The sequence below is a fragment of the Moesziomyces antarcticus genome (assembly GCF_000747765.1).
Source record: "Moesziomyces antarcticus DNA, scaffold: scaffold_v10001, strain JCM 10317, whole genome shotgun sequence".
Classification (NCBI taxonomy): domain Eukaryota; kingdom Fungi; phylum Basidiomycota; class Ustilaginomycetes; order Ustilaginales; family Ustilaginaceae; genus Moesziomyces; species Moesziomyces antarcticus.
Genome location: NW_014639009.1, coordinates 2,355,595 through 2,369,604, shown reverse-complemented (window position 1 = coordinate 2,369,604; position 14,010 = coordinate 2,355,595). Strand labels below are relative to the sequence as shown.

Here is a 14,010-nt window from a genome sequence, read left to right as displayed (position 1 = left end):
ACGGGCTTCGCAAGGCTTGATCTCTATCCGATACCTCTGTTACAGCAATGATCCCAACGGGTCGACGGTCACGCCGACTATTGACGCGCTTTGTTCATCTCGTCCATGCTGCGATTGGAGCCAAGCGACCAGTGTGCAAAGTCGGTCGCCCAGCTGGGAAGCAGCGCGAACGCCTCGGACCAGTTCGCGTACCAGGGAAGCGCAATGGTGCCTCCGCGTCGCTTGCCAACTGCGGTCACTATGCTGCGAGCCACGGCGTCGGGCTCTACCGAAGGTCCCAGAAAGCGCGCCAGCCAGCCGGGCCGGAAGCCTCGAAAGAGCGGCGTGTTGACGTGGCCGAGCACCACGAGCGTCGTGCGGATCTGCGGGCAGCCATGGCAGTAGTCGAGTTCGTATCGAAGCGCTTTGTGCAGCCCGACGACGCCATGCTTGGATGCGCAGTAATCGACCATTTGCGATACGCCGGTGTGGCCCATGACCGAAGCGACCGAGACAATGTGTGCAGGCGTACCGTCGAGCTTGGCACGTTGCACCATGCCCGGGAGCAGATGCTGGAGCATCCACAGATGCGAGGTGAGGTTGACGTTGATCAGGCGCGAGAGCTGTGCGGGCGAGAGCGACGTGATGGGCTGCGAGTGCGTCAAGCCTGCATTGTTGATGACCACGGTCGGCACGCCGTGGATGGCGAGGATGGACTTGAGCACTTTGGCGAGCGCATCCTCGGAGGCGACGTCGCAGATGTAGGCCGCGATGTTGGACCGCGCCGAGGATTCCAGCGCTTTCCAAGAAGCAGTGCCTGACTCTGCGCTGGGTAGCTTTTGAATGTCGATGACTACCACCTTGGCGCCTTTGGCTGCGAGACGCACTGCGGTGCGGTAGCCGATGCCCGAGGCGCCTCCCGTGATTACGACGAGTTGATCCTGCCACTGTCTCTTGCGTATCGAAGAGAGGCGTGTACGATTGTACCAGACGTTGGAGCTGAACGTGAGCAGCCAGCCCAGTAGCACCACCACCGCTGCACCGGCGAGGAGCCACCTTGGCGGTGATTCGATGGGGAGATAGGCTCGAGTGTGGCGGAGCGCGTCTTCCAATGGCTTGTACTGGACCTCGCAGCTCGCAGGGTCGCAACTGATCGTTATCAAGTAGGCGATGCTGAGTAGTGGGTCTGTGTTGAGGATGAACCGTATTTGGGCCAAGAACGAGGAGGCAGGCAGAGGGTTGTGAGCACGGGTCCGAGAGCGGGTGACGGGTCGGGCGAGCTGCACTTACTGAGCACAGTCCACTTGAGGCCACCGACGACGGTGTCTAAGCTGCAGACCGACATGTTGCCGGCTCAGGCTGCGACGATGGCGAGAGGTGTTGCTTAGGCCGCGCTCTCGGATGTTCTTGGCGTAAGATGTTGTCCTTCTCGGGAACGCCTTGGGCCCGTGGCACTGTGAAAGCTCGGCCGTTTTCCGAAAAAAAGGCTCCGAACTGCTGCGAGTCGAGTTCATGTGTGGAGGCTTCGGCGCGTAAAGCCAAGACTGGCCGCGGCGGATTGGCTCGAGCCTTAAACCAACACACGGAGAGCATCATCCAGGCTAAGGTCCGGTCTTGGCCAAGGCTTGGCTCCCTGATGCCACGCACATCTTATTGTGTCACCGTAATCAACCTAAGTGGGTGCGAAGATTTCGGAGACCCAAGCAAACCATCGGACAATCCATCAAGGCTGAAGCAGTCGAGGTCCTGCTAGCGGAATCGGCTTCTCGTACCCCTGAGTGGGATCGGGACAAAGCCTGAACTGCGAACCGAAAACCGGCTGTGCTGGGCGGGGCACTGCAATGGGCGCGGGTCGGAGCTGGCGAATCGCGTTTCGCGCGTGTGGCTCCCACCGCCATCTGCACACAAGTGCTTTGTTTGCACACAAGGCTGTGTGGACACTCAGCACCGCAATCGGCATCCGTCCGAATCACGGCTAGCGCGTTGCAGACGGCTCGAGCGGCACGCGCCGAAAACCCAGACCGAGTCGCAGAGCCAGACCCTGTTGCGGGAGTCCCAGCAAAACTAAAATTACAATTGCAGCTGCAGTGCCGTTTCCAGAGAGGTGCCGACTCTGCACTGGAATGACGTCGAAGCGGAATGGACGCTCCGCTATGGCAACACACGTTCAGCGTCTGTCTCCTTTGGGGCCTCGGTCGACTCGGGGCTGGCGCTGCACTCTCTCAGCCCCAACGTCACGACCATAGTCATGCATGCGCGCTGAGCACCAGCCACTGATTGCACGCTGCGGCCCCCGAGCTCAGTCCCGTCCCCCAAGTGAGACGCCCACCATTCCGCCCACCTGTGCCTCAGATTCTGCCGAGCCCACACCGCTAAATTTGACCGTCAAGTCTATATAAGATCCGTCCCGACAAGGCCATCATCTGCATCCCGAGTTCACCACCTTTTCTTCGACTCACGACCACCCTTCACGAATCCGTCCGCACACCCGCACCCGCCCATCATGCCTTTCACTTGCAGCGACATCGTCAAGATCATCTTGGCCATCTTCCTCCCGCCTCTTGGTGTCTTCCTCGAGCGTGGTTGCGGCGCGTAAGTATTCAGCCCTTTCCTGCGGCGATCCGTACACCGTCACACTCTCTCCTCACGACATGCTGACGTCTCTTCTGGCTTGTTCCTTCGTCTTGCTCGCAAACAGTGACTTCTGGATCAACGTCCTCCTGACCATCCTTGGTTACCTCCCCGGTATCATCCACGCGCTGTACATCATCTTCAAGTATTGAGCACCCATCTCGCTACACGATACACGAAGCGAAGCAGGACGGATGCGATAACACGGGCTCCTGCTTGCTCTCGATGTCGCATTCCGCACCTTTTTCGCCATGGACGACGCAAGCTATTCCCCCATCATGCGGCTCTGTAGCCTCACTCGATGCTCCACGCACTGCCTCTCGACAATTTGATACCATGATGCTCAGTTTTTCATCCCGGCGGCCGTTCGCGACCGTTGCATGGGGACACACCGATTGCATTGAAGTGACGCAGCTCTATCCCGTCAGATGGCCATCGCTACATCATCTCTAGCAAGGGCTGTCTAGATGGCGCCTTTGGTTCCATCCTGAGCCTGGATGGGAAGAGGCTTGGGCTCGGCATCTCCGCGCGCCTGCACCGTGCCTGTAAAGTCCTTGAAGATGATGTAGGCATCGGTCAGCTCCTCGCGCCCGTCCTCGGTGCGAAGCGCGCCTGCCATGGGCAGTCGGCCAACAATGGTGAAGCCGAGACGTTGCCAGATGCGCACGCTAGCCATGTTGTTGACATAGACCAGGTTGAAGACGGAGCCCTTGTAGCCTGCCAGCGGCGCATAGTGCAGGAACGAGCGACCCAGCACACCGCCCAGACCCAGGCCTCGCCCGGTTGGCGGAACAACGAAGCCTCCGTTGCACAGGTGCGACGATCGACCTGGATAGTTTGGCTTGATATAGTAGAAGCCTGCCACTTGAGCTGTGTAGTCCAACTTGGCGAGATCCGGGAGCTCAGAAAGGTTGCGCACCTCCAGGCCATCCTCGGGAATGGAAACGTCGGGACTGAGGGCAGTCAGTTGCTGGGCCGACACGAAGAATCCGACAATGAGGTCGTATCCGAGAAAGTAGCCTTCAAACTCGGCAAGCGGCATCGGTCCGCGCTGCGGATAGCTCACGCCGCGCTCGAGCTCGTCGTTGAATACGCCGGCCAGATATTCGACCAGTGCCTTCGGCGGACGGAGCGTATGCTTGTCGCCTCGCTGCGCGTGCAAGTAGCTTTGCTGATCCACGCCCTGCGCGTTCAAGGCGAGCGTCACGATGGCTCGACGCTCATCGCTCTGTGCCCGCTCCGGAAGCGAATAGACGCGAGGTCGGAGCGTGCTGGGGTCCGAGCCGGCTGGTCGTGGCACATGTCCGTACGCCATCGTGTCTTCCAAAGGGCAGCGCTGTCAAAGAGACGCGATGAGAAGATGGTCTTCGGGGGAGATGGACGGGATCTTGAGTTGGAAAGACAGACCAACCACATTTGCACCCCAGTCAAGATCCGCAAGCCCTCGCCAAGGAAAGCGCGGAGATGAGCGTTCGCCGAGGTCGGTGTCTAGGTCGGCGAGCATCGTACAGACATCGGCGATACTATCTCCCGATCCAGCGGCGAACTACTCCGGCTTGCTACAACCCGACACGCAAAGATCGACGGGCCAAGCACAGACACGCGCGAGGTCACGTCATCGCTTGCACGGCCTCTGAAGTCACAAAAGGTGCGGTGACAAGCTTCCACTTCCTGTGACACACTCGCCAAACTCCACACAGACCTCCTTTCTTGTCTCTCGAGGTTGCGCCCTCCGACATTCGTTCAAGCATTCATTGGAAGCTGCGGCTGAGCTTCTCCAGCCGTAGAAAGGAGGGGCGACAGGAGACAAGGGCGTCGTCTGCTCCGGCAACGCGGGTCAGTCTCACTCGGCAATACAAAAAATGTTCGGTACCGTTCGACACGGACAAGATTTGACACACTTGTGAGCGGCGGGGTATGCTTTGGCGTAGGAAGAAATCGAAGTAAGCACAGCCGCACATCCGGCAAACAGTCCACGCCGTGTCCGAGAGTAAAATAAGCTGCCTGGTTGCGTGTGCTCGACTTCTTAAGTCCGGCCGGTCGTAGTCTCCATAAGTCTGCATATATATCGCGATCCCGGGTCGAGTTGTTACCCTGGAGTCTCAACCACCTCCGCCAACATGTCGCACCTCGAAATTCTCAAAAAGCCTGTCGTCTTCTCCAACGGCCTCTCTGCGCCCAATGCGACGCTCAAGAGCGCCATGACCGAGCGTCTCTGCACGTGGTCCGACACCGACTTCAAGAAGCGTGGCTGGCCCACGCCCGAGTACATCCAGCTCTACAAGACGTGGGGCGAGGGCGAGATCGGCACCATCATCCTCGGCAACATTCCTTGCGACGCGCGCTTCCCCGAGGCTAAGAAGAACGCCTGCATCGACCCCGAGATCGCTTCGCACGACGAATACGTCAAGGCTTACAAGCCCGTCATCGATGCCGCCAAGGCTCACGGCTCGCTGGTCATCGCGCAGGTGACGCACGCCGGTCGACAAACCTCGGAAGATGTTGCCCCCACGCCGGTCTCGTCGTCCGACGTGCAGTGCCCGCCAGGCATGGGAATGTCGTTCGGCAAGCCGCGTCCGCTCACCGTCGATGAGATCCACGACATTGCGCGCCGCTTCGGTTTCGCTGCCAAGGTCCTCTACGAAGCGCAGTGCAACGGCATTGAGCTGCACGCTGCACACGGCTACCTCCTCTCGCAGTTCCTTTCGCCCCGCGTCAACAAGCGAACCGACCAGTACGGCGGTGACCTCGAGGGGCGCTCGCGCATCGTTTTCGAGATCATCGAGAGCATTCGCAAGGCGGTGCCGGACCCCAAGTTCATCATCTCGATCAAGATCAACTCGGCCGACTTTGCCGAGGGTGGATTCGAGGCCGAGGAGTCGTTCGTCATTTCCAAGAAGCTCGAGGCTGCCGGCGTCGACCTGATCGAGCTTTCGGGCGGCACCTACGAGAGCTCTGGCTTCGAGCACAAGAAGGAGTCGACCATCGCACGCGAGTCGTTCTTCATCGAGTTTGCCGAGCGCATTCGACCGCACCTGACCACGACCAGACTTGCAGTCACGGGCGGCTTCCGCTCTTCCAAGGCGATGGCCAAGGCAGTGGAGGAGAAGTCGTGCGACATTGTCGGTCTCGCGCGACCCCTCTGTGGTGAACCGTACCTGAGCAAGGAGCTCCTCAGCGGTCAGAAGGAAAAAGCGAGGGTGACGCACCCGGACCTTCCCAAGGAGATCGAGATTGCTGCCTGCGTTGTCCAAATCCACCAGGTCGGCAACGGCGCCACGCCATGCGACACCTCGACCTCGGAAGGTGCCAAGTTTGCCACCAACGCCGTCATGAAGCTCAGGGAGCCCCAGCACGGCGCCGAAAAGGATCAGAAGCTGTAAAGCCTGTCTCCCGTTGTCCGATAGAGATACATACACTGACTAGCAAAACAGAATGCAATGACTCTTGGAAATACTCGGGTGGTCAAATGGCTGCCGTTGCTGCGTGAGGAAGTTATGAGTGCTCCTGAAGTGCGAAGCTCACTGGCACCGACGATCCGAGCCCTTCCATCTGGAGGGCAATGCCTAGGTGGCTTGGTCCATTGTTGTTGTGGCCAGCGAACAGAGCGCTGCATCCGCATGCATGGCCCTTTGTCCTTGTGGGACCGGAGCGTGGGACATCATCTTAACACACCCTTTGTTCGCTGCATGTGCCGCCCAACGAATCAAACGCAGGCTTTCGTGATCAGGCAATTGACACACAACGCTGCTCCCATCCGGAACTCTGATCTCTTATCCCTCATTTCGATCAGCTGATGTTCAAGTCACCTTGAGGCCGAACACACCAGTCTCCGACACTAGATCGCCTCCACAATGTCTGCTCCAAGGTCACGAGATGACAATGCTGCGAGCCCAAATTCCAGACCGACACACTTTAGCCTTGGCGCTCGCGTCGGCGTATCCTACGATCCGGGCAGCGGCTTTTCACCGCCAACGCAGGATCAGCCGTTTTACGGTCGTCGAGCAGCAAGCGACTCTTCTCGCAACCCAGCTACTGTTGCCATGACTCCGGGGCGGCACGTCTCCGCTCGACCAGCAGAAGCTCGCGTGCTCGAGCATGTTCGAGCTCCTGAAGCAAATTATTCGTCCGAGCAACGCGTGTCCCCTCAGCAGATCGTCCCTTCGCAGCCCGCTCGTGGTCCGCGGGATCATGGCGCCAAAGTCGCTCAACTTGCAGCAGAGCCGACGCGCCATGTCACTCCAGACTCTCAGCCTTCTGAGATCTCGAAAGACAGTGCTTCAAGAGCTTCCCAGCGCCTGACGTTGGATGAGCACGAACCTGGATCGATTGGCGCTGCGCGGGCTCAAACGCCACCGCCCGACATTACCGAGTCATATGAAAGAACAGTCATATCGATATCGAGTGAGTCAGAAGACGAGCTGTTGAGCTCTTCCGACGGCGACAGCGACAACGACAGCAGCAGCGACAGGCCTCTTCACCAGGGCCGCGCCCCTCAAGCCGATGGGTCTGGAAAAGCTCCTTGCGGTGTCATGCCCCTGGATACTTCGAGCGAGCTTAGACATGCTCCTGAGCGACAAGAGTCGAGCCTGCAGGCAGAGCGCCCAGCTTCCACACCTGAGCCCGGAGATCCACTCCCGATCACAGCCAAGTCACCTCAAAGCCCCGATTCTGGGCCACTGATCATAGATCACAGGTATCAACGCGATGTGGACTGGGACAAGAAGTGCGATCGCTGTCGGGACGAAGGCTTTCGCTGTTACACTGCGCAAAACTCAACGACTTTGGCGAAATCGTGCTTTCTCTGCAAAGAAGGCCACAAAATTTGCGCGATCGAGGGCATGCGCACCTACAAAGGCCGCTCTGCAGACGCAGATACGTCCTACAAGACACCGAAACAAGGCGGCACCACAAAACGTCTGTCAAAGCAAATGCAGAAGAAGCGTACCTCTACTCGTCTTGCGGAAAAGAAGCCGGATGCTTCCTCCTCGCGTGCCGCCCTTCGTGCGTCTCCAGAACCACCCACGACTCGTTCATCGAAGCGGTTGAAACGCGAAATAAGAGGTCGCACCAGGAGACACGCCTTGTCACCCACAGCCCGAACAGCATCGGAAGAGGATTCAGATGCCAACGACGCACAGCCCAAGGCGAGGAAACGGCGACCGAATGGCACATTTCGTCCCCTTTCAGGAAGCGACGAAGAGCTTAACCGGTGCTTGAGCCTCATCTCGATGCACGAGAACGAGAAGTAGAGCACATCCACGTATCTTATTACCCACCAAAGACTTGCACAGCCTCCCTTGAGCGTGAGAGCAGCGCCCCTTTGTGCAACTGGGTCCAACACGAGAGTCCCTTTGTGTGACGGTGTGCGTGAGAGAAGAACGGACGGCCTACACGCACACGCGCACGCAGCCGCCCGGGCCTCATTCGCCTAAATGGAAGAGCGGAGCACTCTTGCATGCGGAATGCAGCTTCATCTCATTATCGACCCGTGCGAGGTGGGTGGAGGCAGTTGCTTTGGCCCTCTCGCACTCGCAGTTGCAGTACGCGAAGGTATAAGAGGGACCACTGCTTTCAGCTCGTCCATCTTTCTTCCTCTCGACCAAGCATCGTCTTAAGCTGCACAAGAAGTCTGGCGATCCAGCCGGAGCACCGCCTCGATCGCAAGACCCTCATCCATCAAGCAAACATCGCCTACCTTTCCTATGCCACAGCTCCGCCTTCAAATCAAGAGCGCATACGTTGACGATGTGCCGACGTTCTCGGAAGGCGAGCAAGAGCCCCTCACTTTCAGGACAGCACGTCCCACGGCCATGTTAATACCCAAGCCCGTATTTCGGCGCCAAGCACCGTTCCCACGGTTGCCAGGACAAAGGGACCTGAACAATGACCTGGCCGAGGGCAGCGTCGAATCGCGCTCTGAATCAGGTTCTACGCCGCAGCCAAGTGCGGGAAATTCGTCCACGTCGAGTTCCGCGCGACGCGGCATCTTGCGTTCGGCCATCAAGCGCCACGGCAACACCTCGACTGCCCGGAGGCGTGTCCATTTTCAAACCGACCTCGGCGCCAGGGACCGATTCACCAATGCGCCGTCGACACCGCGGCATCCATCTCTCGTCAGTGCCTCGCCGGAACCGGTGAGAGTCAAGCTCGAGGACGAAGATGGATTGGGCACTTGCCTCGGCGCGCCTGCGGGTCGCAACGAAGCAGGCGGAGTAGACTCCCTGGGTCACGGGAGCAGGACAGAGGCAAATTCTCTGTTTTTTGCTCAAGACGAGCCTGCGTGGCAACACGAAGAGGCTGCGACGAGCCTGGGAAGAAGGACAAAGGGCCGTCGCCGCAAGGTCGGAGTGTGGCGTCAGCGCTGGCGCTCCTTCCTCCGGTTTTCAGCTCAAGGCAATCGTGCCCGAGCTTGTAGAGGCAGCCGCTGAGCAGCTGTCTCTCTGTGCCCACTTGTGAGGCGTGCTCATCACATGCGCGTTGCGGTCAGTGGCACAGCTGAAGTGCTTGAGAAGCGTCGTGGGAGAGCTCCCACACAATGTGGGTGCTGCATAGGCCCAGGCATGTCCAGGGGCTTGTTTGCCAAGCTGCTCGAGATGCCATTGAGCGCCGCGGGAGAATCTGCTGCTCAGCGCAGGAGGCCCGTGATTCGTGCGGTGCGAGAGTCCAAGCTTCGTCGTAAGGCCACGCGTACTCTGCGAGAGGCTAAGCGTGCATGCCCTCCCACCAGCGTACCTTCCATTGTAGTCGCACCCGCGACGGAGGCGCTGAGTTCCGACCCGGCGAAACCACCGCCTGAGGCACTTCCTGTACGGCAGCTGTCTTTGAGCTACAGCGCGACCAACGTTCGCGATTTTCTGATTTGTGCGTCGGCGATGCTGGGCAGCAGCAGACACATGCTACACTTTCCGCCCCTCCAGCTGCTCAGCGGGCTGCGTGCCCTGGCACACGACCTGCTGCAGCGCTCGCAACCGATCCGCGACGCAGAGCATCAGATTCCAGCTCACGAAAGAAGCACGATCCGCAGACTGCGTGATTTGCTCAAACACATCCTCGTCGCAACGCAGATCACCAAACTCCTGCCCGCCAAGGTCAACCTCAAAATGTGGGAGCAGTCGCGCTGCATCAGTCTCGACAAGGTAGATGCCATCAAGAGGCTGCTCGACCGTGCTCTGCTGCCGCAGCCGGCATGCTCGCCATCCGTCAAGAGTGAGAAGCTCAAAGTGCCGAATGCATCGACGCAACATCTCCTTGTCCCTGCTCGAACTCGATGACAAGAGCGAGGAGGGACAACGGTAGCGAGCCTACCCTTTTTTCTCGTTTTCAGGCATTTTAATTTCATTTCTGTGATTTCGCATTTTGTCATCTCCCGATTGGTGGCCCTCCTGAGAAGAGGACTGTGAATCGGCTGCATCGGGGGGCTGTCTGGCCTCCACCTGTTCGTGTGATTTTGTGTGCCTCGAGGGAAACTGCGAATCGCCTCTTCCTCCTAGCACCAACAACATGCCCAACTGCACATTCATCCAGCCGTACGCCTCAGACATGCTCTCCGCTACCAGAGCTGCTGAGCCCCCGTTCCAGCTCGATCAGCCCGACAGCACGGCAGCCATTCATGAGCTGCTCACAGATGCGCATGCGGAAGCGCTCGTGGGTCTGCTTGACGAACCCGTCAATGCCAGGCTCCAAATCTACGCATACTTCCTTGGCAGCGACGAGGAGCGCACCGATGCTCTCCTTGCCTCCACCACGCAGATCCCTGAGGCACTCTACCCAATCTGCCTCGTGCTGAGGTATCTCGTCCTCAAGGAGCATACCCGTCTCGGCGAGTCCAGCCGTCGCTTCAATTGGTCGCTCAAGCAGATCCACGCCGCCGTTGCATCTGCTTATCACGCCCACAGCATCCACAGCGCTCTTGCAGCCGACCCAAAGATGACAACGCTACCATCTCATCTCGCCTACCCCGACGCCCTCAGCGTAGAGCCCACAACGCGCGACATCCACCTCCAGTCCAGCGTCCAACTCACGCTGCTGGCCGCTTGGCAGCTCGCTCAATCGCTGCTTCTCTGCCCCATCCCTTTCAGCGCGCCACCAAGTGCTCTCGTCCTTGGCTCGCTTTTTCACACAATCGCACAGACACCAGATCCTGCTACGCGAGAAGGCATCACCGCGGCCTCCACCCCAATCGAAAGTGCAATGCTCGATTGGATCTTGCACGACACCGAACAGCTTCTCGCCATCGATGTCGAGGCACTGCGCAAGGCGAAACGAGAACGCAAGAAAGAAGAAAAGAAGCAACAGGTAGCGGTTGCAGAGGCCGAGAAGAAGAAGGCTGCCGCCGCCGCCAAGCAGACCACCGCACGTTCGGGCTTCAGTCTGCTCTCGCTCGACAACGACGACCCAGTGGAGGACGACGACAGCGACGAGGAATAGAGACGAAGCACGCAATGAAACAGCAGCTGTTAAGAAGGTCTGCGCGTGCCTTTGACGTCCAGGAAGCCGCCGGTCGAGAGAGACATAGGCCAGTCGCTATCCGTATCACCGCATCCTTCGACCTCTTGCTCGGTCAGCATGATCTCCACCTTGCGCTCACCTTCGGGCGTGCCGGGAAAGAGATCGTCGAAGCTCAATCGGCACCGCGACGTGTGACGCTTGCCATCAATGCGCACCTCGTTGACGAATGCCCTGACTCCCTTCGGGATGGTCTTGCCGATCGAGCGCGCGTCGTAGCCGACCACATTCACCGTCGCCTTGCCCAGAACCGGATTGTGGAGCGTATAGCCGGGCATGAAGGGCGACAGGATCAGCAGCTCCTTGGTGCCTGGCGTCGGGTAGAAGCCGAGCAGGTAGAATCCAAGCAGCGATGCCATGGCTGCGTTGTCGTCATTGCCCGGGATGCCGCCCGGCTTCAGCGAAAAGTAGGTGTCGACCACCTCGCGCACCCGTCGCACGCTGCGGTACGGCTTGCCAATCACGTGGTACAGAGTCGGCGTGTCGAAGCTGGGCTCGTTTCCCGGCGCAAAGTATCCCTTGCTGAAAAAGTGGTCGAGCCGCTTCTCAAAGGTGGCATTGCCGCCCATCAGCTCGACGAGGCCGGCCCGGTCGTGAGGAGCGTAGAAGCTGTACTCCCACGAGGACGACTCGTACACGCCAAAGTCATTCTCCGCCTGCAAGCTGCATGCATGACTCGAGTTGCTGTCAAGCGGCGAGCAGAAGGTCGGATCGCTCGGAACAAACGTGCCGTTGGCACGGCGTCGCTGCACAAAGGTCTTGAAGCCGTCGCTCGCCATCCCGTGGCCGAAGTTGAGCGAGTAGTTGAGCGACGCCATGGCATACCGCTGTACATCTTCAGCCGGTTTGCCCAAGGCTTGCGCCGTCATGGCAGCGGTGAAGTCGCCAAAGGCATACTCGAGCGAGCGGCTCGCCTCGCGCGTCTGCTCACCCACCGAAGCTGGGTCCAAATAGCCAAAGGGAATGTAGCCATACATCTGGTATGGCGCAGCCTGTCGCCCTTCGTATTCCCACTGCGGCGAAGGCACGTCAATGTCGTGCTGCATGGCGCGGTAAAGCTCGTCCGTGTCGACACCAAGCGAGCTTGCCGCCTTGGCATACTTGACCGCAAAGTCGGCCAGCACGGGCACACCATGGTTGGCACCCTGCACGAAGCCCTTGACCTGGTTGGCTCGGCATTCGGGGAGCCAGCCTTCCTTGCGCCAGCCGTCGATGTAGGTCTCGACGATCTCGCCAAACTCGTGCGGACTGGTGAGCGAGAGGAAGGGGAAGAGTGTGCGGAACGTGTCCCAGGTGCAATACATGCCGTCAAAGTAGGGCGAATCGGTGGCAAAGGGACTGTCACCCGTGGCGTTGTTGGGCGAAAGAAAGGTGCGGTACATGCTGGTGTAGAAGAGCCTTCGGATGTAGTCGGGCGTTGCGGCACTCAATTCGATGCGTCGAAGCTTGTCTTCCCACGCCGCCTCGCTGGAAGCCACGGCGGCATCAAAGTCCCAGTCGCCCACTTCGGCTTCCATGTTGCGGCAGGCATTCTCGGCCGATGCGAAGGAGACGCCACGGCGCACCAGGATGGTGACGTCCTCCTTGGCTTCGCGATCCACATCGAACCGGACCAGGGCACCCGCCTGGTATTGGCCGATTTGCTGGGCTACTCTGACCCAGTGGTCGAGATCCTGGCGCTTCGTGTCGTATCCGCGTCAATTTCCGCCAAAGAAAGCGTGTGCCGAAAGGCGTTGCTTGCCCTGGAAGAGGAGGTCGACGCATTGGAAGGCCTGGTAGCGGAAGTCACCCGGGCCGAACGAGCTGCGCCAGGTGCCGTTCATCGTGAGCCGGCCCTGCTGCCAATCGGCCTTCATCTCACCACCGCGGAGCGTACCCGGCGAGTCGTTGGTCCAGTCGAGCACAAGGTGCGGGCTCGACTTGGCCCGGCGCATCTCGGCAGCGGGGAAGGTGTACTTTTCGAGCGTGCTCCTGCGCGTGCTGGTGAGCTCGATGCGGATGCCGTTGTCGAGCGTGGTGGTGAAATAGCCGGGACGGCCGTGATCGGTGCCGTTGCGACGCATGCGTTCGCGAGGCTCGAGCAGCGTGGTGCAAGCATCGAGCTCGTTGTCGGCACACAAGATGGGCATGATGCAGAAGTTGCCGTAGCTACCCGAGCTCGAGCCGGTGCCCGAGTCGTGGAGCGGGCTCACACCGCGCGTTGGCTGGTCCGAGGGCCAGACGTAGCCGGCAGGGGCATACCCTTCGACGTTGATCGTGGCTTTGGCCATTCCGTATGGCACAGAAGCACCCGCAAAGACGTCACCCGGATCATCATTGGCTTCGGTTCCCACAAAGACATTGACGTACTGGGTCAGATTCGTCGCATCTGTGTGCGGCTTGAGTTCGGCATCGGTAGGCGGAGCGACGGCCGACGACGAGGAAGGTAGACCAAGGACGTGCAGATCCGGGCCAGCATCGGCGGGAAGCTGGAACGACTGCTCGTGCACAGCATCGGATGCAAGAGGCGCGCTTCGCGATGTGGCTGCGTCGATCCACACGACGGCAGCAGCGAGAAGGAAGCGGGTTGTCACCTTCATTTGTCAAGAGCGTCTTCTAGAACTTGCTGGAGACCTAGGAGTCGAGGGGAGATCCATGGAAAGCCGTCATCTTATACACGTCCACAGTCTTGTGGTCACAGCGACTCGACGAGGTCGCCACCGCTGCCTCTGGGCGAATCTCGATGAAGACCACAATGAAAGCTCCGCCAAGATCTTGGGCCCCGCCAGGGCTAGTAGTGCGAGGCTTGTGCACACGCTAAGCGCGGCGGTACCTCCGAGAAGCCCACTTAATTTGGTGGGATCATGCATGCACCGCTTGTGACGGATTCATTGTGGGTGCTGCGAGGCGCCA

The 14,010-nt window shown here is 59.5% G+C and overlaps 7 protein-coding genes across 7 annotated transcripts; 4 read left to right on the top strand and 3 right to left on the bottom strand.

Moving 5' to 3' along the window:
• Nucleotides 1–77: 77 nt before the first annotated feature.
• On the bottom strand, nt 78–1,324 carry PAN0_001c0881 (retinal short-chain dehydrogenase/reductase; the record flags this gene model as incomplete). The annotated part of the gene is made up of 2 exons (XM_014804495.1): nt 78–1,165; nt 1,270–1,324. 2 exons carry the CDS (start codon nt 1,322–1,324, stop codon nt 78–80), a joined length of 1,143 nt encoding a protein of 380 aa, XP_014659981.1.
• A 1,749-nt stretch (nt 1,325–3,073) lies between these two features.
• PAN0_001c0880 (GNAT family) lies at nt 3,074–4,114 on the bottom strand (the record flags this gene model as incomplete). Its single annotated transcript, XM_014804494.1, has 2 exons — nt 3,074–3,946; nt 4,022–4,114. The coding sequence occupies 2 exons, from the start codon at nt 4,112–4,114 to the stop codon at nt 3,074–3,076; spliced, it is 966 nt and encodes a 321-aa protein (XP_014659980.1).
• A 616-nt stretch (nt 4,115–4,730) lies between these two features.
• On the top strand, nt 4,731–5,993 carry PAN0_001d0879 (FMN-linked oxidoreductase; the record flags this gene model as incomplete). Its single annotated transcript, XM_014804493.1, has 1 exon — nt 4,731–5,993. One exon carries the CDS (start codon nt 4,731–4,733, stop codon nt 5,991–5,993), a length of 1,263 nt encoding a protein of 420 aa, XP_014659979.1.
• A 471-nt stretch (nt 5,994–6,464) lies between these two features.
• PAN0_001d0878 (uncharacterized protein) lies at nt 6,465–7,862 on the top strand (the record flags this gene model as incomplete). Its single annotated transcript, XM_014804492.1, has 1 exon — nt 6,465–7,862. One exon carries the CDS (start codon nt 6,465–6,467, stop codon nt 7,860–7,862), a length of 1,398 nt encoding a protein of 465 aa, XP_014659978.1.
• Nucleotides 7,863–8,315: 453 nt separating this feature from the next.
• PAN0_001d0877 (uncharacterized protein) lies at nt 8,316–9,884 on the top strand (the record flags this gene model as incomplete). Its single annotated transcript, XM_014804491.1, has 2 exons — nt 8,316–8,967; nt 9,166–9,884. 2 exons carry the CDS (start codon nt 8,316–8,318, stop codon nt 9,882–9,884), a joined length of 1,371 nt encoding a protein of 456 aa, XP_014659977.1.
• Nucleotides 9,885–10,113: 229 nt separating this feature from the next.
• On the top strand, nt 10,114–11,040 carry PAN0_001d0876 (uncharacterized protein; the record flags this gene model as incomplete). Its single annotated transcript, XM_014804490.1, has 1 exon — nt 10,114–11,040. One exon carries the CDS (start codon nt 10,114–10,116, stop codon nt 11,038–11,040), a length of 927 nt encoding a protein of 308 aa, XP_014659976.1.
• Nucleotides 11,041–11,069: 29 nt separating this feature from the next.
• Nucleotides 11,070–13,697, bottom strand: PAN0_001c0875 (glycoside hydrolase family 92 protein; the record flags this gene model as incomplete). The annotated part of the gene is made up of 2 exons (XM_014804489.1): nt 11,070–12,797; nt 12,879–13,697. 2 exons carry the CDS (start codon nt 13,695–13,697, stop codon nt 11,070–11,072), a joined length of 2,547 nt encoding a protein of 848 aa, XP_014659975.1.
• Nucleotides 13,698–14,010: the final 313 nt, after the last annotated feature.